Source organism: Tenrec ecaudatus, chromosome 6 (assembly GCF_050624435.1).
Source record: "Tenrec ecaudatus isolate mTenEca1 chromosome 6, mTenEca1.hap1, whole genome shotgun sequence".
Taxonomy (NCBI): domain Eukaryota; kingdom Metazoa; phylum Chordata; class Mammalia; order Afrosoricida; family Tenrecidae; genus Tenrec; species Tenrec ecaudatus.
Genome location: NC_134535.1, coordinates 112,255,859 through 112,279,134, shown reverse-complemented (window position 1 = coordinate 112,279,134; position 23,276 = coordinate 112,255,859). Strand labels below are relative to the sequence as shown.

The following is a 23,276-nucleotide window of genomic DNA, read 5'->3' as shown; positions in this document are numbered from 1 at the left end:
GAATCAGATGTTTCTGAAGCACCCAGACCTGGTCAGAAAAAGGTGGTGCAAGAATATCAAGCAGTCCTATTATTACTATTATTAAACTGTGTGTACTGTTGGCATGAGGCACGTTGCTGCAAAGGTTCACACGCAGTTGCAAGCGTGGCTGAGCACCTGAGAGCATGAGAAGAGGCAGGGCTCTTGGGTGACGTTAAGGGAGAAAATCTCAATGGCACCGCAAGCTACCCTTCTCTTGTTCAAAGGGCCAGTCGGGATGTGGATGGGCGAGGGGTGGCGCGGGGCGGGTAGAGGGTGGATATGGGAGTTTTAACTTCTGGAGTTTGAAATTCTAGAGCCCAAATCAGAATCTCGGCTTTGTCACTCACATGACCTTGGGCAAATTATTCTGCCATTAAAAAAAACCCAACTCCCCCACCCCCCCCCCCGCCCATCTGTAAAATGGGGATCTGAATAGTATTTTAACGTTGTGGAAAATTTTGAAGGCATATCGTTGAAAGGACTCCATAACACTAGTTACTATGGTAATTTATAGGATTTGGGGCCAAGTAGCCATATGCTGACAAGTGGATCTTTAAATAATGTAAGAGGAAAACGCAAATATCTTATAAAACAAGATGATTTCAAGGATCTAGGAAGAGAAGAACTTGGTTGATGGAGTCTGAATTCACTATTTCATGGGTCCCCGGTGACTCCTGGAACCTTTACTATTTGGCACCCAAAGCACACACAGCAAAGGCTCCGATTCGCCTTATTAAAAACTGCTTTCTATTTGAAAGCCACATCTATATGGAAACATCTCTTGGACGTGGACCAGCTCTGCTCCGACGCTGCATCGTTGTTTCAGAGGGAAAGAAACCAGGGGCGCCGGGGAGACGCGGCCGGGGAATCGCGCTCTCCGGGCGGGCGGTGCAGCCCCGGGGCAGAGCCCCGCGGGCAGGACGCGGTTTTCTTTCTTTCTTCTTCTTCCCCCCCCCCCCCCCCCCTAATCGATCCCGGAACCTTCGCTCCGGCGCGGGGCGGGGCGCGGGAGGGAGGGGCGGGGGCGGGGTCTGGCGGCGCCGCCCGCCCATCCCCCCGAGCGCGCGGCGGGGCGGCCGGCCGGCGGGCCGCCGAGGATGCGGAGGGGCGGCGACGCGGGCCGGACCGAGCCGGGGCGGCAGGGCGGGCGCCGCCCGAGGGGGTAGGGCGCGCGCGGGGCCACGCGGGGGCGCGCCGGGCCGGGGAGGCGCGCTCCGGCCGCGCTCGCTCCGCGCTCCCTGCGCTCGCTCGCTCCCTCCTCCCTCAGCAGCCGCGGCGGCAGCAGGAGAAGGCGGCGGCGGCGGCTGGGGATCAGACATGGCGGCGGATCTGAACCTGGAGTGGATCTGCTCCTTGCCCCGGTCCTGGACTTACGGGGTCACCCGGGGCGGCCGAGTCTTCTTCATCAAGTAAAGAGCCGGGGACGGCGTGGCGGGGCCGGGGGGTGCGGGAGAGGGCGGTGGGCGCGAGCCCCCACTCTGTGCCCCTCAGCCCCCTCAGCTCGCTCCCGCGCCCCGCTCACGCGCGGTCTCTGCCCCTTCTCTCCCCCCTGCAGCGAGGAGGCCAAGAGCACCACCTGGCTGCACCCGGTCACCGGCGAGGCCGTGGTCACCGGACACCGGCGGCAGAGCACAGGTAACGCCGAGCCCCGGCCGGGCCCGCGCGGAGTTGGGCTCTGTCGGGAGGCGGCGGCCGAGCGCGGGCCGCCCCGGCTCGGTCGCGAGCTGCCCCCGCCGGCGGCGGCGTGGCGGGCTGGGGGCCGGCCGGGGGTCGCCGCAGGTGGAGGGGCCGCGGGGAATTCCATCGGGTCCCTGGACGCCTTTCTCCGCCGCTGTTCACGTCCACTTGGGGAAGGCGCCCTCGTTGCCTCTTCCCCAGCTGGGCACCCCTGAGCCCCAGCTCCCCTCTCTTTGGGAACCTGGAATTTTGCGCTCCCCTCCGCGGCCACTCGAGCATCTCCCCGGAGCCCCTGACACCCATCCCATCGGGGAGCAACCTTTAGAAGTCCTTCCCCCTCCCTGCTGCCCAGGACCCTGCCGCTCGTCCGCCGGGATTAGGTAGCCATACCCTCTCCCTCCTCCCCGAGAGCTGCCTCCCTCCGTGCAGCGTCCTCCTCCTCGAGGTGGGACTTGTGGGTAGGTGGCTGGAAGGGGAGGGGGGCGGAGAGGAGTTTGGGGGTGCTGCGATCTGCTCAGCGACTGGGATTAGCTCCGGGAACGTGGAGCGCTTTCCCTCCCGCCGCGGGAGGAGCCCCCCGAGTCGGAGGCGGCGTTTGCAGCTGCCGTTGCTGGCGATCGGGATTCAAAGTCTCCGGCGGCTGCACCGCGGTGGCAGCGACCGTGCGGAGGGGCGTCCTGTGTTGGGGCATTTGCCCCCGGACTGGAGGCCACGGGGTTCTTTGGTGTCTTTCGTGGCTTGTGTGAAATCGGAATGTGAGTTGAGCTGGAGGAGGGTTGCTGGGGGCTCTCCTGCTGGCCCGGCTTTCTTTTGTCATCTTTGTTTACATTCGTGCAACTTGTTTGTCTTTGAAACGTAGCATGCGTTCTCTTGCTGGCTCTCTCTTCCCCGGGTTGGGAAAGCCTGAGCGTAGTTCAGGTGGAGGTGAGCTGGGCGCCTGCAGTCCTTGGGGCTGCCTCCACCGTAGTTGCTTGTAACTCTGAGGTTCTTTGAATCCCTTTAAGCTGCCAGGATATTGAGCAAGCCTGACTTTTTTTCTGTTGATGCAGTTCAGTGAAGTGACTAATATCTCCAAATTGGTTGAAAAGGTGGAGGAGGAAGGGGAAGGCTGGTGTAGCAAGCATGATGAAGTTACACATTAAAAGGCATTTCGGATAGACCTGTATTTCTTAAGTCTGGTGCAGTCTTTGAGTTTAACATGCCTTTTCAGTGTTTTGTGTACATTATTTCACCTCTGAGGACCCCCTTTCCTTTCTGGGTAGTAATCAGTTTCTTTCATAAAAGACAATATGATTTTTAAGTTATTTAGCCAAATCACCCTACAGAATTGTTTTTCATGCTTGCTTTGTTAATGTGTAATGTAAATGTGTTTTAAAACTGCCTCCACAGAATTGAAAATCTTCACATTGAGGAAAAATATGTATTCACACGGATTTTTTTCCTGTGTTGGTTTATTTTCCTTTGACTTTGTGGCTCTGTATGCACACTAAGGGCTTTTATGTTCCAGTGGTACTATGATTAAATCCCAGCCAATTGTCATTTAAAAGTAACATGCAGCATATATTCTCCTGAATCATTCACAGGTTTATTACTTGAAACTTCACATCTTTTGAAGTCTCTTCTAGAAACACAAGAACAAGTATGCAGTGTCAGGTCCCCGCCCCCCCAATTGAGTATGGAGGAAGTTCTTTCTCATCCGTGACAGTTGACACATTTGAGAAGCACTTCTGAAGTATATACCTAAGAAAAGGCTCCGATGCTCAGGTCTTGTTTTTTTGCCAACAGTTCATGGGTATTTTACCTAGGATTAGAAGGCTTCCTTTTGTGTTTTGTGGATGCCAGAGCATGGTTTCACTCCACCCTGATCATTAAAGATTATAATCATGTCAGATGATTTCTAATATTGCTGGCGCTTTTCTGGTAGCTTTACATGTTCAAGTAACTGTTTTCTGAAAAATGAGGCTACCAACTTTATTACCTATATAATACTTTTAAAATTAGAGGTCTACTTAACAAATGAAAATAATGAAACATGAAAGCTATGATTAAGATGAGATCGAATTTATATTTTGCTATCTTACTCAAATAATACTAATTACGATATATGTGTTCTTTAGATTTGCCTACTGGCTGGGAAGAAGCATATACTTTTGAAGGTGCAAGATACTATATAAAGTGAGTTTTTTATTTTCTTCCTTGGTAATTTGAGTGCTGTGATTAATCTTTAGTTGAAAAGTTATACATGTATGTATGTGTTTTTTAAAGACTTTTCATGTAATACAGACTTTATTATATGTTTATATAGTGTTGGAATTTGAGAGAAAAAATGATAGTTAATGTTTTTTATGTTATTTGTCTGGGCACTCATTGTTTTGGAATTGAAGTCAGCATATGACCCTGGGTACTAGAGCATCATAGTCATTTGCTTTTAGCTATATAGTTCCTAACAGGTTTTGATCCTGCATTATATGTGCTAATAAAAGTAAAACAAAATTAATTTTTTAGTTATGCTACAATCTTTTTTATTTTTTCAATCTTTTTTTAAAAAGTGAATATTTTCCAGTATATTTTCACCTGATCTGTTAATAAGTATCAGAAGTGATGTAACGCTAGGTATAGATTTATGAACAGCAACTGAGTGGAAAATAAAAACAAAATAATATGGAATATTATAAAAGTATTCATTGGAGAATTGCTTGTATTTTTTTGCTTCAATCTAAATATTATCAGCGTGTTTTACTGGTATGTTTGTGTTTGAATAAGACTGAACAGAGTTTTCAGAAGAAATATGACCAGTACTGACCTTAAAAATCATTCGACAGAGTATTGAACTAATTCCTGTTAAAAATTAATTTGGTAATAGTTGGCGACAAATGCTTGAAATCTACATTCTGGGCAGGGAGAGTGTGTACCCCCAAGGGAAAATAAAGGTGGATTTATTTTTGTTGGCTTTATTTTTTTTTAAATTGGAAGTGGAATTTATTGAAGCGCTTGTTGGTTTGGGGTTTTTTTGTGTGTGAGGGATTGCGGAGCAGGGTGCCATTGTTGACTTATAATTTGTTTAGTTTTGAAAGAATGGAGGCCTGAAAGTTGGTGTTTAAATATGAGATTTGATTGAGAGTTAAATAGTTTATTAATAACAACATGCCCTGGTAAAAAATACCTTTATTTTATTAGGTCTTATAAGTTATTTTTACTTAGTGGTATTTTTAAGATCTTGCCATACTTTCCCTAAGTTATACTTGTATAGTTAAAACATTTTTTTGCAAGGATATCTATATAAAATGTCAGGGAATCTTTAATGGGCATGAAGGATCCTTGTTTTTCAGATGTAGGAATAGAGAATGAAGATATTGTAGGGACAGCAGTGTCATGATGTGATCCCTCTGCTGGGCAATTTTTGGTTGTCTTATATTTGAAGACCTTTATATGTTACTAGGTGGCCCAAAATCGAAATACGTGTATAAAAACTTAGTGTCACCAACTATCCTCCTAGTATAATTTCATTCTGAATTAAACCAAGTTGGTATTGAGATGAAAAGCGATGCTTTTTTAAAATGTCGTATTTGTACTCTGAATTAGGCTAGACCAGACTTTCTCAGTTGAATTGATTAAGTATATATCCTGACTGGCCTCACAGAAGAAGCCCCAGTGACATGGTGGTGGCACAGTGGCCTGCTGAAGCCAGGGCAGCAGTTCAAACCCCTCCGTTGTTCCGTGGGGGACAGAAGAAAGTCTCCCCCTTTAGGGAGGGACACTATGGGTCAGCATGGACTTGATGGCAGTGAGTTCGGTTTTCTGGTTTGCCCTTATGGAATTAAGAGTGAAGCTAGACTTCTCAATATTATTTTTATTTTTATCGGAGTGTACATTCTTAGATAGTATTCTGTTGGGGCTGAATATTTATGTTTTAATTTAGAACTAAGTTATTAGAAAACTGAATCTTGATTTGTTCTACTAGCTAATTTAATAAGATTTTCTTTTTGGTTGACCTAAACAAATCATATTTTAATTGAGTGCCAAGCATAAGTGAGTTGCTCAGAATAATTAGTATAATATTTAGAAAATATTAAAAATAATGTAATTTAGAAATAAAAGTAATAAATTTACCTTAACTCTTAAAAGTGTAGCCATCATTTTAAAATGTTACAAAAGCACTTATAATAGTTTATATTTTTAAACTAATTTTTAAGTAATTAAACATCGAAGAATATATGATTGGCTGAGTGTAAGGTGTACGGTTTTTTCTTATTTCACAGTTTGGGCAGAAAATTTCTTTCAAGATTAGCTACATGTGGGCTACAATTTCTTAGAAACTTTTTATTTACTTGAATAACTGAGCAATTAGTGATGCTTGACCATTGTACTATGGTAGAAACATTACTTTAATCTTGAACTTTGTGATTTATAACATGCTTTCACATTCATTATGGCATCTGAGTCTCATTTTAATCATGGGAAGTAGTCAGGAGAATTATTTCCATTACCACACCACACACACATAATAAAACGACAGCGACAGGCCCAAAGACAGGGAGATGAGAAACAGCAGGGAGAGGAACTATGTTTAGACAATTCACAGGAGAGACGAGATAGGAGTTTGAAGTAGGACAAATGATTAAGGTTGGTAGATAAATGTTTTTCATTATTCTTGCTTAGCTGAAGAAGGGTTGTTGGTGAATCTAGAAGAAAAGGAGGTGCTGTGGTGGCCAGCGTGAATTTTGTTCACGTGGGAGATGGGCATGTGGAAGGGCAATAAAGACGCTGCCAGTTGACCTTCCTTCTGTTCACCCTCTTGTGTTCCCAAGAGGCCCCTTAGCAAGAAGGGAGACCCAAAGAACTTGAGTTGCTTCTTGTTGGCCCAGTAAAGTCCATTTGACTCTCATCTTTTCTCTCTCGAACCAATGCTGGTTGTGATTTAAAATGGCATGTTGCCAAAAGGGTTCATCTCTGGTTAAAATTTTGGAATTGGCATTTGCGTGGGCAATATAGGGAGAAAGGACCAGGAGAGCCGGGTTGTGATCTTGACTTTGGAGTTTAAGCTTCACAACTTCATATTAGGCCAGCTGCAAAAGACAATGGCATCCCATTTCTTAATTTCTTTGGATCCTATAGTGTTCTTTGATTTTTCAGTATTCTACAAAATAATGGACTAAAACATGCTGAGAAGAGATGTTGTGGGAAGTATGGCAAGCTTCTTGCTTGGCTTTTGTATTTCAAATAACTATTTCATTCTCTCCCTTTAAGCTTTGTGGGGACAGCCATACGGGAAGTGCCATAACTGGATGTGCTTGCTTGCTTTCTGTTTGCGGTGTTTTATGCTTACATTTCCCTGTCAAGTATCTGTATACAGAATCTTCTTCCTTCAGAACTTCATGGAAACAGACACAGTGCTAGTGTCAACAAGGGACCTGAGCACACTGAGTGGTACAGAAGACTGAGCTGGATAATCTGTTTACTTTAGGAACTTTTTGAAATCGACTGGATGGCAGGGAATTTGGAATTTTGTTCTTTAAGCTAGCCAGCCTCCATTTTATTATGTGTGTCCATGCATTTAGAGCGGGCGTTCTCAAACTACAGCCCGCAGGCCACATGCGGCCCGCCGGGTGTTTTTGCCCCGTTTGTTTTTTTACTTCAAAATAAGATATGTGCAGTGTGCATAGGAATTTGTTCATAATTAAAAAAAAAACTATAGTCTGGCCCTCCAACGGGTCTGAGGGACAGTGAACTGGCCTCCTGTTTAAAAGGTTTGCAGACCCCTGATACAGAGATTGAGTTTGATTATTGAGTTCCTATCGTTAAAGATTCACTCATACTATTTATTTCTGTAAGGAATGTTGGAAGTTTATTGGTGTTTCTGGCTTGAAAATGGTACGTAATGATTCTATAAAGACAGGTCATGGCAGCTTACAATAGATGTGTCATTGACAATCCTTTGATGCCTCACAGCTTTACGAGGGTAACTCACACTGCCACGTAAATCCTAAAACAATGTTCTCTAAGTAGTGAGACACTTTGTGCTTAATATTGAGAGGTCATTGTCTTATCTGGCAGGATTGGGGATCAAAAATATTTCTGTGGGTTACTGAAATCATATGTAAATTTTGTTAGAATATATTTTCATAGTGCTTTTTTCTTAAATTTAAAGTTCTGAAAATTGAACTATGCCTTAGATATGCAAAATAGAACAGTGTTTGATTTTGGCTAATGAGATATTCAAAGAAACTCTGGTGGCACTGTGGGATAAGCGTTGCTAGAATGCTAACCTCCAAGGTAAGTGGTGCAAACCCACCAGATTCTTCAATGGAGAAGAATGAGGTTGTGTGCTGAGATTGACAGTCTCAGAAACTCAATGTAGATTTGCTGTACGTCGGATGAATTCGATGGCAGTGGGTTTGGTTAATGAGGCTCCATTTGAGTATCTGTGATAGCTGGGTCTTATGTGTGCTGACAATTTAACTAGAGGAATTCTAGTATGGAATATCTATTTAAGGCTGCAAGTGTTTCCTTGTATAGTACCACCACAATTCAAAATATGAGTGAAGATGGGGAACCTAAAATGATAATATTAGATAACATTATTCTGCATTTGCTAATATTATTTGGTACTGTAATGTTTTTATCTTATGTCTTTTTCTTGGTCTTCCCTTCCTTTTCTGAACCTAAAAGTACAAGGCAGTATATACAACATGTCTTTCTGTAAATTGGTTGCTTGGTGTACAGTGATTAGAACAAATAAGCCAAACCACAAGTAAAAGCTTATTTAACTCCCCCCAAAACTGTCTTTAGACTTACATTAACAGTGTCTTAGGGCGTGGCGTGGACAGCCCATTACATGCACTCAGGAGTGCCTGGGAACTGCATAGGGAACACACACACAGCAGGGGTCCTGCTCTAATGCAGTAGACAGACAGGTATTAAACAGAAATGGGACAACCATGTACTTTAAGAGTGGACTTTCACTTAAACGGAAAAGGAAAGTACACTGTGGCATATTGAAAGTTCATAATAAAGAATAGTGTTTCCATGATAATATATTTAGAATTGCAAGGGTTAAGGTCCCAAATGTGGGAGAAAGATGGAGCTTTCTATTTCCGTAAAGAGTTAGTCCCAGAAATTTATGAGGGCAGTTTGACCCTGTCCTATAGGGATCCTATGAGCTAAAATGAACTCTATGGCATTTAGTTAGTTTTTGTTGTTTTTAATCTGGATAGACCCTTTGTCCATTTCTTCTTCTTCTCAAAGCTAATGGATATTTAGGAAGGAGGGGAGGAAGCAAAGGTTAGAAAGGGAAGAGTCAAAGCCCTGAAGGTAGTTCTGATATAAATACCCTTCTATCTTCGAGAGCTGAAAACTGCTGATGCTAAGAGTTTTCTAGCATTTACAGCAATTTCTCTTCTCCCGTGATGTTTACATTTTCATATGACAGATCTGTGTAAGTTGAGGCTAACGGTGACAATTTACATGATTTGTGTATATGTAAGTTGGGGTTAATGATGTGAAAAATGACACAGTTTATCATCTGGAATCATAAGGAATGACTAATTAAGAAATTAGACTGTGCTGTTCTGAAAGAGGTAGGAGCTAGCCTAGATGGGGTGCATGGGTGGGATTCAGATGCATGGATACGAATGACTGGTAGGATAGATCCATGGGGGTGGAAACATGTACAATGTGTGTGGGGAGTAACTATCCAGCTGGTATGTGATGTTAATTTAGAATATGCTGGGATCATGGAAGATAAGACTGTGTTAGTCTGAGTGGACTAGAGAAACAAATTCAAATTCATGTGTATAAGAAAGAGCTTTATATAAAAGAGATATTGTATATTCAGAAAATGTGCCAGCCCAATCCACTCAAGTCCATAAGTCTGACATTAGCCCCTATGTCCAATACCAGTCTATAAATTCCTCTTCAGACTCTCACAACACATGCAGTGACACTGAATGCAGGAAGATCACAGGCTAGTGGGTAGAAAATCTTGTGGATCCAGTAGTAGTGGAAGCATCTCGATGCTGCTGTGGGTCTCTATGTGGCTCTCCCAGCTCCAGGGATCTGGCTCCATCAGTGTAGCTCCATGTGGCTTGTCAACAGGAATATATTGCAGAGAGAGGGTGGGTCTGGCCTCCAGTGAGCTATTTCTCTCCTTCCTGTCTCCAAATGAGGTCTTCAAGCTCCAGCCTGATTGACAGGCGAGGCTCCACCCTGTCACTCTTAATAGTCTCAAATTGACACCAGATTATGGAACTACCACAAAGACTAAGTATACTGTTGAAGACTAAGAGTCATCTGTGACCTGGACTTCAAGTGTCAGGCTTTTACTTTTTAGGCAAGCTGTTGCAGTTGTTTGTTGTATAGCATTAATAACATAAAGGCTTTAGGGAGATTTTAATGTAGGCAGCATGGATTAGAAGGACTAAGGCTGGAATGGAGAAGACATTCGGAATCTGTTGTCCTAATCTAGACCTTAGTTGCTTGGACCAAGTTAGCTGGTGGTGACAGCAGGAATGGAAAGAAAGGAGGCCATTAATCAAAGAGATTAAAGAGGAGTTGACAGGTCTTCTTGCTGAGCTAGGAGGTTGACAGAAAACGAGGTCAAAAACTACTCCCAAGTGTTTGTATCAGAGTGGCCACAAGACTGGTGGTGCCCATGATCGAAATCGGGACTAGATGGTGGGAGCTCTAGCTGGCGGTGTGATGATAGTTTGCTTTTCCAGCCACTTGACAGGACATGGTATTCAGGTAGCCCACATCTGGCCTTCATAATAATGTCCTCCCAGCTGTTTCTCTGATGCCTCTGTGCATAAGTAAATTTAGCCCCCTCCCCTCTTAAAACAAACAAATAAATCATCTCAGGTACCTAAAGACTACTTATCTATACATGTATCCAGGCTGGGATTTCATATTCAGTCACCAAGTATGGGCTATTTTACTGTGTGCCAAGCATTTGAGGCTGTGTGAGAGAAACAGATGTGAGTCCTGCTCTAAAGGGCTTATAGTTGAATTAGTGGGAGAGAAGATAGTAAAATAAGCACACAGCTATATACCTACACTGCTGGATGCGATGAAATGCACGTCATTTTTGGCTGTATGTATTAAGGATATGGTGGTTACCATGGAGTGCTGTGAGTTTGCGTCAACTCAGTGGCAGTGAGTGAGTGGAGACATCTTACTCACAAACATTAGAAATAAGGGGAATTAGTCTCCCTCTGAAAATTAAGTTCAAAAACCTCCCCAAAGTGAACCCCAGTAAAAAAAAATGCAGAGTCACCTGGAAGGTGAGTGTACAGCAGCATTCTGATCTTGAGTCCAGGCCACATGCAGAGTGAAATTGATATATCTGAAGAGTCAAGATTTGGGCTGTCTGGGATGGGAGTTTAGAAAAAAGAAAGACTGCCGCAGACGTTGGCAGTGTGTTTGGAACTCATATGCCTTTAGTGCTTAGGATGCATTCGTAGGCATAATGGATCCCGAACCCCGCTTCTTTTAGAGAGTGGGTGAGAGAATGTCAGATAAACTAAACAATTAAATTTTAATACATGAGACCTATAAGTGCTACTGGAAAAAACAAAAAGCTTGGGTGGCACAGTGGGGTAAGCATTGGGCTACTAATGGAAAGATCGGTTACTCAAGCACACCAGCCACTCTGTGGGAGAAAGAGCGGCTGTCTCTTCTTGTCGGGATTGAAAGTCTTGGAAATTCGAACAGCAGTTGATTCGTTGGGGATGAGCATTCCTGGGCCAGGTCAGCAGTTAGCTAAGGAAGACCCACGTGGCGGGCTGTTGGAGGAATGAGAATGAATATGGGGAGAAGGACTGAAAACTGAGAATAAGGTCGATCCTGTGCAGGCCTCCTCGGTAGATGTGAGGACTTGGTTACTCAGAGATATTACGGAACTGAGCAAAGGAAACATTCATCCCAAGTTCACCCTTTGAAGGACGCAGCCATGGGAGACCCCTACCCAAGACAAAGTTCTTTTTGCCATGGAACTTTCCTTGTATTTCTTCGTGGCTCTCAACAGGATTATGATCAGATATTTAATTGTGTAATTACTGAATTTCTTTCTAAGCTGCCAGCGATTATAAGTTAAACTATTTTTTTAAATAACAGTTTTTTCTTGGGGGGGAGGTAGATGGGGGGTAGAAACACTTCAGCCTATTAAATAAACCCTTTGATCATTTCTTTAGAAACATTGATACATTTTAAAAGTACATGTCAGACCCAAAGAACTTGTATTTAATGCCTGCCCCCCACCTCCCGCACTCCAGATGGTAGGAAAGCTTCATGAAAGGCCGTCTTGCTCAGGGCTGTGTTTTTGTTCCTTAGCTTGAATATTTCTCATACTAGATGCTCAGTAAATATTTGTAGATGGAATTAATTCTTTTGGATGACAATTTTTAAAGCCTTATAACTGAACTGTTTATGAAATTTATTTCATCCATGTAACATTTGTCTGCAGTAGTATAAATGATTTAAATAAGTGTTTTGATGAGTTTTGTTTTTATGAGTCTACTCAGAGAGATAAATAGGATCCACTCAAAGGCTGATTGTACAACCCAATCCTGTAATAATGGTAAGATAATTGTGGAGCCCCATGCGTCCTCTTGGGAGACAACAGATTAGCCTCTGCTGACCTCAAGACCTTGCCATTGACCATCCCACTTCGATTTAGAACCTTTTGCAATTCAGACTGGAGTTGAACCCAAGAGAGTGCTTTTATGGGAATAGGAAATATTACTGAAGCCTCTATGATAAGTGGCATAGATAAGATGTACGACGAACATGAGAGGAGGAGGAAGTGGACCTCATGAGGTTCAGATGATGTGAGATTGATTGTTTACATGCATCTGTCCTGTTAGTCAGGAGCCCTGGTGTCCTGCAAGTGGTCCTGCTAACTACAAGGTCAGCAGTTGGAAACTACCAGCCACTCCGCAAGAGAAAGGCTTGGCTTTCTACTTTTGTAAAGAGTTACTTTCTCAGAAATTCACGGGGTAGTTCTATCCTGTCCTACAGGGTCAATATGAGTCGGCTTCCATTTTGGTACTATTAGCTCTCGGAGGCCATTGAAAGACTCAGTCATCTTTAGGTGCCCAGTGCACAGTACATAATAGGTATAGCATTAGATGTCTTAAATGAATACTTGGAACAGATGGTAAGAAAAAAACCCAACCTCAGAGGTCATGTGACTTGCTATGGAAATTGATTGTGACCCAAGGCAACCACATGTGTCAGAAGAACATGTTCCATCACCTTTCAGTAGCTACCCTCCAAGCTTTGGATTGGGGCAGCTGAGCACATTAACCAGGAACTTCACTGTCAGAAAAGCCTTTCCTTATCCCACGCTGAACATTCATTCCAGAGCTCTTCGCTGCTCTGAGCCATCATGTTAATCAGGACTCTTCTTGTTATAAGAGTCAGTGACCTACTGCTAATCTGTATAAGCACCAAAAAGTAGGGGCTTTATTTTTCACATTCATTTCTAGAGTGACCCAGAGGAGTTTTTCAGTGTCTTCACTTGCCTGCCTTGATATCGCAGAAGGCTTTTCTGCACTAAGCCAGAAAAATGGGTGCCTGCAACCCTGAATTTTCTCTCTCTTAGCTTTTTAACCCAAGAGGTTACGGTGCTTTCTGTAGCTCAAAAAATAAAAAAATCTTTGACAAGGACTTTTGACCAGCTTAGCTCACATGCCTGTTACTGGAATAGATACTGGCCAGTTAGTCTTGGGTCATTACCTGTTCTTGTGGCTGGAGCCAAGATAACTATTCCTGGGAAGCCCTCCAGAAACAGCAGGATTAGAGAAGGAGACACAATTCACCATAGGAAGTCCGGTGCCAGGAGCTTTAAAACATCCTGCTCTTCTCTCCTAATAGAGTGCAAAGTGCCTAAAAGCCAGGGAAGCCGTAAACTGAGCATCGGTAAACTGAACAAGAAAAGTATTGGTACCGGTGATGTTAAGACATCTTGCCTCACGTGGCCAAGGGAGTGGTTCGAGGGAGCAGAGTGGGTAGGAGGGTGGTTCCGGCGTGGACTTGGAAGCATGAAGAGCAAGCGTTGGTTTCAGTAAGTGTTCGGAGAAGAGACTATGGAAACCAATCTGAGACTTGCTGTTGTGAGCAAGGGCGGCTGAGGAAACTTGACTTTGGTTTATCACCAGTGCAGTAGCTCCTCCCTGTGCTAGACCTTCTGCAGTTACTGACCACCATCGAGAATAATACCCAAACAATGCAGGTGCTTGAGTTTTGTTTCCAGAGACTGCTGTGAATACTTTGCACGGAACTTTCTATCCTTCCTAATGCCTTGGCTTCTGGGTCCCCGTTACATTTCTGATTCTGATGAAACCATTGCTAAGTGCTTGGCTTGCCGTGGAAGAGCATGGTGGGTCAAACGCAGTCGGGGCGCCACATGAAAGCCGTGGTGCTCAGCTCTCACCAAGAGGATAGCCTGGGAAACCCTCAGGGTCACCTGGGGTCACTGAGTGGTATAGCTAACCAGAACATTTCCTTGATTGAAAAAGAACCTGCCTCTGTGGTGAAAAACTAGTTCTGGTCTTCGTGCTGATTTAATTCCAGCAGCTTTGCAGTAGATGGAGGTACTTGTGGCACGGTGCTGTGGGTCCATTCCAATGGACGGAGACCCTGTGTACAGCAGAACGGGGTCACCCCCGGCTGGCACTGTCCTCCCACGTGTTCTGATGTGTGAGTGCATAAAACACTCATTTGATCGCGTATTTATTATAAAATTGTTCAACTTAAAATCGAAATTCAGTAAAGTACCACCACGTGACAAAATTCTAGAGAGAATAAAAAACACTTCAGCCAGTTTTCACAATACAAAGTAACGTGAAATATAATGATATAGGGAGAGTTTTTATAGTGTAAATGTTTTTCTTTGCTGAAAACATACCTGTTGTACCTTAACATATTCTGAAAATTAATTTTGAAAATCATGGACTATTAGAAACATTTCATTAGTTCTAAAAGTGCATGTGTCCATTAATAAAGAAATATTAGAGGATGAATCCAAATCAGATAAAGATTTGTTTTACTTGTTTTATTTCTTTTGATGATGATGCACATAATGCATTTTATGATAGACCATTTGGGAAATAGAGTAAAAAATAAAAAATCGCCCATGTCCCATCGTACAGAATGATTTGCTACAACCTAATATTTTTTGCTTATGTGTATGTATGTGTGTCCATATAGATCTTTAAAAAGGATGTATCTGTGTGGTTTTTTTACATTTTATTAGGGGCTCATACAATTCTTATCACAATCCATACATATACATATATCAATTTTATGAAGCACATCCTTACATTCTTTGCCCTAATCATTTTCAAAGCACCTGCTCTCCACCCAAGCCCTTTGAATCAGGTCCTCTTTTTTCCCCCTCCCTCCCCGCTCCCCCCTTCCTTGTGAGCCCTTGATAATTTATAGATTATTATTTTGTCATATCTTGCCCTATCCGAAGTCTCCTTTCTCCCCTTCTCTGCCGTCCATCTCCCAGGGAGGAGGTCACATGTGGATCCTTGTAATCAGTTCCCCCTTTCCAACGTATCTGTGTTTTTAAAGGTGAGGGTCTTATTGCTAATCTTACTGTGTTGGTACTTGTTTTTATTAAAGTTGTAGTATGTCCTTCCTTTGTCATTATATTTTTATTCAGGAGAAGGTTTTTAATAAATGTATGATCTAGCTTATGAATATATAATAGTCTAATCATTTCTCTATTTTCAGATGACTACTAGAAACCTTTTTACTAGAGAAAAACCTTTTATGAACATTTTGTCTGCATATTTGTTTCTGAGAACTGGAATGATTGGAAACAGATAGGAACTTTTTAAGATTCAACATGTGACATTTTGCCAGATTGTCCTCTAAACATTTTGTACCAACTTTGATTCTCACTTGCAGATTAAGAGAGCTTTGAAAACTTTGTAGATAAATGGAATTAAAAGAGCCCCCTTATATTATTAGAGTTTCTTATTTCTCCATACTTACAATAAATACTTTTGATTGGAGGAATACAATTTAAAGACATCTGGTACAGAGTCTAAGGAGCCCTAGTGACATCGTGGGTTAGGCGTAGAACCTCTAGCAGTAATTGCAGACGTTCGAGCTCACTGGGCACACCCCAGGAAACCGAGGAGGTCTTCTGCCCCCATAAAGATTTGCCGCTTGGGGAAACCCACAGGGATAGCTCTACTATGTCCTGTAAAAATGGACTCAATGGCAATAAGTTTTGTTTGTTTGCTTTGTTTTTAAGTTTGATAAAGAAGTCTTTGTGGATCAGGGCTGGTACTTTTACTCTCTGTTGCTTTATAGCAAAAACAGAAAAAAAAAAACCCCAAACCGTCCAAACTCAGTGTCAGTGAGTTGATGCTGACTCTTAGCATCACTATACAGCACAGGGGATAACTGCCCCAGTGAGTTTCTGAGACTGTACCTCTACAGGAGTAGAAAGCCCTGACTTGCTCCCAAGGAGCGGCTGGTGATTTTGAACTGATCAAGCCTATGGATAACCACCACGCCAAGCACCTCAAAATTGATGGCTTAACTTTAACAATGATTTATAATTTCTTACGTTTCTGTGGACTGAATTAGCCAGACAATTCTTCTGTTTAGCACAGTATTATAATTGAGGTCACTCATAACTGCTTTCACTGAGAGCTTCGTTGGGGCTGGAATGCCCAAATGGCCCCTTAAACTCCGGTATTTCTTTCCTTGTGGCCTCTCAACTTTTAGCAGTCTAGCCTGAGCTTCTTGTGTGGCAGCTGGCTTTCAATAAAGACAATTCCAAGAAGCCAAGCCCCAGTGTGTAAGTGCTTATAAAACTTAATGCTTGTATTATCTTTGTTGTGTTCGGTTGGCTAATACAAGTCACATGGTCAGGATCAAAGTCAAAGGATGAAAGAGGGCTTCACAAGGTTTTAAATACTGAGTCGTGAAGGAGCGCTAAGGTGCAGTGGTTAAAGCATTCAGCTGCTAAAGGAAGGCTGGGAGTTTGAACTCACCACATGCTCTGTGGGAGAAAGATGGGGCAGTCTGCTTCAGTAAAGGTTTGCAGCCTTGGGAACCCCGTGGAGCAGTTCTGTTCTGCCCTATAGTTTTCCTGTGATTTCTAATCACCTCTTTGGCAATGAGGAGTGGTTACGTGTGACACTGCTAACCTGCAAGGTCAGTAGTTCCAAACCACCAGCAGCTCCATGGGAGAAAGATGGGGCTTTCTACTCTCATAAAGAGTTATAGTCTCAGAAACTCACAGGGGCAGTTCTACCCTGTTCTAAAGGCTAGCTATGAGTCATAATTGTTATTTTAAGCTAGATTAATTAGAATCTTTAGTTAGGCTTAAAATACCAATTAGTTAGAATTGTTATTTTAAGCTAGATTAGTTAGATTACCCTTATTTTATACCATGCTGTTTCCCCATTTCCATGTTAGCCAAATGAAAGAACTTTGGCAGAGTTCACAGACGAGCATCAAAGTACCTACTGCCAGGGGCATATGTTTGTTCATTAGCACCACTGGAGTTGCTGTCAATGGCAATGCATGGCCACTGTCACCCCTCTGCCCTCTAACAAGGGACTTTCTAGGGAAGTAGTACAGTTCTGGATACAGTACTGTGGAGCTGTCTTTATCCCCCCTGGCATATTCTGATCCCTCCCTCAGAGATGATAAATATTGGCAGTTGGGTGTGTGTCCTTCTATTCCCTTTCTTTGCATTTATGCATGTACTGCTGAACATGTATAGATAAACTTTCTCTTAGCAGAAATGAGGTGTGCCAGCATGTGCTATTAAGGCTACAGAGCCCTGGTGGTCTCTACGTTCGGCGTTGGACTGCTTCCCTATGCTTGGCTGTGGTTCGAGCTGATAGGCTGTTTGCTCCTATAAAGATTTATAGTCTCAGAAACTGTTCCTATGTCAGGTCGCTATGAGCAACTCAGCGGCAGTGGCTTTGAGTTTTATATGTACAATTCTTTGGTTTTTCAATTTCCATAATCTATTTCTTCTATTGCCTCTGTGCTTCTGTTATTCATGTTATGTATATTATCCAACAGATCATGTGTCCTAGCTATATTCTCTATTTTCTCTTTCAGTTAGATTCTTTTGAGAAATAACTTAATCCTCATGCCTGAGAAAATAATCATATCTTGCCTGTGATATAATAATCATGTTTTGCTTATGATGTAAATTCACCTTTTTATATAAGCTTTGAAAAGCTATATAAATCACAGTGTAGCTATGATATAAAAGTATTTGTTTTGCAAAGTCATGACACACTGGCTATAGTCAACTTAAAAGGCATAGCTCGCTAATTATAAGGTGACCAGAAATCCCACTTTTGGCGGGACAGTCCCGATTTTTAACAATTTGTCCTGCACCCCGCATCATTTTTAAAAAGTCCCGATTTTTGGAAAAGATGCATGACAAGCTAAGGTATACGGTTTTTAACTGCCAAGTGGCTATTTCACCAGGATATGAGTTTTATCAATGGTGTCCTGCTTTACCAATGTTAAAATCTGGTCACCTTACACTAATAGTGATTCAGAAATGTCAACATTTGAAGTCTTTGCTTCTCCTGTGGATTTTAAAGACCTTTAAGGTAGGATACAACACACAATAGTCAATAGATGCTTCTTGGTGATAGTGCAGTGTGTGTTGAATAATATGTTTGTTTTTGAAATGTACATTCCGTTAAAGAAAGTCCTGTGATCTAGTAATTAGAAAATCACTGTCTTTGTGCAATTCTTCAATAGAAGCACGAAAAGGATATGTCTTAAAAAAAAAGCAGCCATTGTACAGTGCTGCAGATATGAGGCAGGTGCTATCTTGGATATATTCTCCAATTTAATTGGTAGCTTAAGGTGGTATAACATTAGGGACTCTCAAGGAGACAGGTGGGACTAAATTATAAGGAGAGATTGCTGGCAGCAGCATACATGATATACCCAGGGTGACTGAAAAGGCAATTTTGAATGTGTTGCTGGTTTGAAAAGAAGATATTTTCTAACTTATTTTTAAATGAATGAGTTTAAATGTAAAATAAATTATGATCTGTAAAACAGGGTAGGAGTGGGGAGGAGAAGTAAAAGAACTTAGCCTGTCATCATTAATAAAAGAGAATAAAAAATTGGAATTAGAATGGTAAAATATAAGGTTGAAATATTTTAAATGTATTAATATCTTGGCTTGAGGTTCTGGAAAACACTAGCTCTGGCTGCTGCCTGTTGCAGGCAAGGCGGAGCCCATAATAAGTAGCACGTGGAGTAGGTTGAGACTAAGAATTGTGGGCGAGGGGGCAGGTGGGGTCACATTCCTTATGAGCCCTGTCCTCTGCTTGCTCCCATTTGATTCTCAGAACTCCACAGGGCAAAAGGCAGGATGAGTCTGGTCCACTTCAAGTCAATAAACCTTTTGTGCTTACCCAGATGAGTGAGTGGACAGGGGGTGGTGGTGGTAATGCCTGCTTATTAATCCACTTTCAGAAACTTAGATTCTTCAGCATTTGGAGGAGATAGAAGATTGCGTGCAAAAAAAGAAGTGGAATAGTTCTCACTGAGGAATTTCTCTGTTTCAGAAAAGGGTTATAAAAGGACAAGAAAACCAACTCCTTTGTCGTCGTCTTGTACAGAGGAACTGCAGATCCTGTGTGAATGTTTTGTGACACTAATTAACGGGCAGGGTGGCAACCCCCAAGTTTATCACTAACTGCATGACAGGGATCAAGATGGATGTAATTTCCACCTGGAAATGGGTGCAGGTGTCACCTTACCTCACTCCCACATCCTCATTGAGAGCCACTTTGGTGGAAGTTCCTTACCTTTCCTAACCACCCAGAGTTAGGTCCATATGTCCCCGGCCACTTGGGGCCAGGCCATCAGGGAGCAGCTGTAGGCTCAGGAATCTGCACCAGTCTTTGCACTTCAGACCAGGTAGTCCCTCTCTCTCCCTCTAGCTCCTTGGGCATAGATCGCAAACCAGAAATCCTGTAGTAATGAGAATGGCAAGATTTTTGAAATGTTACAAGGAGTGGCCAGGCCCTGAGCTGGACACCATTGTGCTTAGTAAGGGATAAAACCAAAACCAAACTTCAAGCTATCAGTTGATTTGACTCAGAATGCCCCTACAGGATTGAGAGAACTGCCCTGTGAGTTTCTAAGGCTGCTTGAGGGGAGTAGAAAGCCTCATCTTTCTCCTGCACAGCAGCTGATGGATTTGAGCTACAGATTGTGTGGTGAGTAAGCCATTTTGTAACCCATCTGTAAAAGCCCAACACCACCACATTGGATGCCATCGATTGATTGCTGCTCATGGCAACCCTATTTTTAGGACAGGGTAGAACTGCTCTTGTGGGTTTAGGAGACGGCACCTCTTTACAGGAGTAAAAAGCCGTATCTTTCTCTTGAGCAGTTGGTGATTTCAGACTGCTAACATTATGGATAGCAGACCATAGCATCACCACTGGCACTGGGGCTCTGCGGGAAGGAATGGTGTTTTTAGCCACTGGGTCAGTTCCACCTCATAGCAATCCTGTACAAATGGAACAAACCCCCCGCTCCAGCAGTCCTCACAATTGTCCCCAGGCTGGAGCCCATGGGTGCAGCCACTACGTCAATCCATCTGGTTGAGCGCCTTCTTTTTCACTGTCCCTGTACAAGCATGATGTTCCTCTCCAAGGATTGGTCTCTCCTGACACCATCCATGTCCAAAGTATGCAGCATGAGGTCTCACCAGCCTGGCCTTTAAGGAGCACTATGGTCGCACTTCTTCCAAGACAGATTTGTTTTGTCCTTTTAGCAGTCTATGGTACTTTATAAAGATTCTTCTCTAGCACCACAATTTAAATGCATCAATTCTTCTATGATCGTTCAATGTCAAACTTTCACACGGATATGAGGCAATTGAAAATACTATGGCTTGGGTAAGGCGCACCTTAATCCTCAAAGTAGCATCCTTGATTTTCAACACACTAAAGAGCAGATTTACCCAATGCAGCATGTCTTTTGATCTTTAGATTGCTGCCGCCATGAGCATTAATTGTGTATCCAAACAAGACAATCCTTGACTTCAATCATTTCTCCAGTGATCATGGTGCTGCTACCTATTGGTCCAATCTGTTGTGAGGATTTTTGCCTTTACATTGAGTCCTAATCCACACTGAAGGTGGCAATCCTTGCTTTTCATCAGCAAGTGCTTCAAGTCTTCCTCATTTTTTGCATGGAAGGTTGTGTCATCTGCAGCTTGTTAATAAGCCTTCCTCCTACCCTGTTGCCCCATTCTTCATATAATCCAGCTCTTCTAATTACTTACTGCACACGCAGATTCATAAAGTGTAGGGAGAGTGAAAGAGGAAGACCATCAATGAGATGGATCATGTGGTGCTAATACATCATACAAGCTTTCTTTTATTTAGCATTTGTCTAGTATAACTGTTAGCCCCTATTGCACGAGTCTCTTTAATAGCATTTTTATCAAGTGTTTAAAAATTTTTACCCAGTTTCATATACCTTATCATTTTTTTTCATCCTGGAAAGTTTATAGTTCTTATGATTAATAGAATGTTTAGATTTTCAAAATGCTTTTTCATGTGTGCACTCCTTTTATGCTTTCTTTTCCTCACGTGTTATTTAAGAGGGTAATCTATATAATCCTGTTTGATTGTATAGATCCAAAGTATTTAAATAGCAGGGGATATTAAAATTTCATCAAGGCATATTTTCTTTGATATTTGACTTATATCCATGTAGATTTTGGTATGTGCTACAGATACAGTGAGTTTATTGAAGACAGTGCCCAATAAAAGGTTTCCATAATTTTGGAAGAAGGAAGTTGTGTAATGATAGTTACTGAACTGACTGTGTAGTTGGAATGGCTAGATAAGTATTCTGGCCAATAATTTTGCTGTTTGTTTGAATTGATGGTAGCAGAAGTTTGGTGTGTTTTAAAAAACTACAATATAATATTAATAGTTTGATATTTTACATTGACTTTCTTGTGATTTAGAACAGAATTTCATATTACTAGCAAGACATCAGCCAACACCAGTACTCATGTGTTAAGTTCTGTACCATGTGGGCACTGCCAGGCTTTGCCCTGATGGTCTTCACATGCCAGAACATTGTCTGCTGTGGTTGATTAATGCCAGATACCAAACCACATCTACTGCCATTGACCCCATTCTGATTCCTTAGTGACCTGATAGAGGGTTTCCGAGGCTATGTACCTTTATGGAAGCAGAGGCTTCATTTTTCTCCTGTGGAGCTGCTGGTGGCTTTGAAGCATGGACTGAGGCTAGCAACCCAAGGCTTACTTTCTTTAATACCAGATACAAGTAAGAAACATCTTTCTTTTCGTGTCAGCATTGGGCTAAGCCTGGTTTTATACCAACATGGCTGAGACATAGGAAGGAAAATGAGAAGCAGTAAGAGAGACAGACACTGGAAGGTACATATTACAGGAAGCCCCGACAATTCACTTCAGTTGCCAGTCTTTAGTCATTTGCGATCCTTACCTGAATATTCAGTGTCACATACTGAGAAGACTGCGCAGGGAGTCCTGGTGGGGAAATGGATTGATTTCATATTGGGATGCTGACTGTAAGGCCGACTAGCAGTTCAAACCCGCCAACTCCTCTCTGGGAAAGATGAGGCTTTCTACTTCCCTAAAGACTTACAGCCTCTGAACCCTACAGGGACAGTCCTACTGTGTCCTACAGAGCTACAGCGGTTGGAATCAGCGCTATGACAGTGAGTTTGGTTTTGGTTTGGGAATACCTCACAAGTTGTATGTAAAATGATTTTGATGTGTTTTCGTTATATATAATATTTTATCTGTCAAGAAGGAAATCCATCTAAACTTATTTTGATCATGTTGTATGTTAGAAACAGACTCCTGTTGGGAATGGAAGAAACAAGACTCTTTGCTATTAAATCCCTATGCCTAAGACCATTTCATATTTTTTGTGTATGTGTGCAGGGTCCCTGCTGATGTAATGATGACTTGTTGGGCTTGATCAACATGGGTAGCAGTTTGAAACCACCAGCCACTCCTCTGGAGGAAGTTGGAACTTTATACTGCTGTAAATAATTACAGTTTTGGAAACCACCGGGGCGGTTCCACCTTTTTCTACACAGTCACTTTGAGTCGGAATCCACTCCGTGGCAGTGCGTGGTGTGTGTACATTTTGGTCTGTTAGTTCAGCTCGCTACCTGATCAGAACCATTTCATTTGGACAGTGTTGATCAGTGCTAGATTTCCTATCTTCAGTGCTCAGTTCCTGGCCAGTGTATTTCATACACTGCCAACACCTGTCTTGTCAGTGGCAACTTCAGTGTGGCTTTAGGATTACGGTGGACAGGGAAGAGAAAAACCTGGCAATCTGCTTCCTAGAATCAGCCAATAAAAGCTTTATGGTTTACAACAGATCTGCAGTCGATTGGGAGTGAGCATGGAGGATCTGGCAGTCTTCCATGCCCTTGTGCCTGGGGTCGCCAAAGTCGGGGACACATGCTAGGACTGCTGATAACATTAGTGCAGTTTTAGAACCTGTCGTTCTTGAGGAAGTCTCAGCTTCACT

General features: G+C 42.7%; 1 protein-coding gene across 3 annotated transcripts in view; it reads left to right on the top strand.

Moving 5' to 3' along the window:
• Window positions 1-1,252: 1,252 nt before the first annotated feature.
• PLEKHA5 (pleckstrin homology domain containing A5) overlaps window positions 1,253-23,276 on the top strand; it is a 251,604-nt gene continuing 229,580 nt past the window's right edge. Inside the window, exons 1-3 of one of the 3 annotated variants that reach the window (XM_075552021.1) lie at window positions 1,253-1,430; window positions 1,577-1,656; window positions 3,816-3,873. In XM_075552021.1, the coding sequence (XP_075408136.1) occupies window positions 1,339-1,430; window positions 1,577-1,656; window positions 3,816-3,873 (230 nt within the window). In that variant the 5' untranslated portion in view covers window positions 1,253-1,338. The remainder of the gene's footprint in view (window positions 1,431-1,576; window positions 1,657-3,815; window positions 3,874-23,276) is intronic. The other 2 variants (XM_075552019.1, XM_075552020.1) reach the window with 2 other exon arrangements.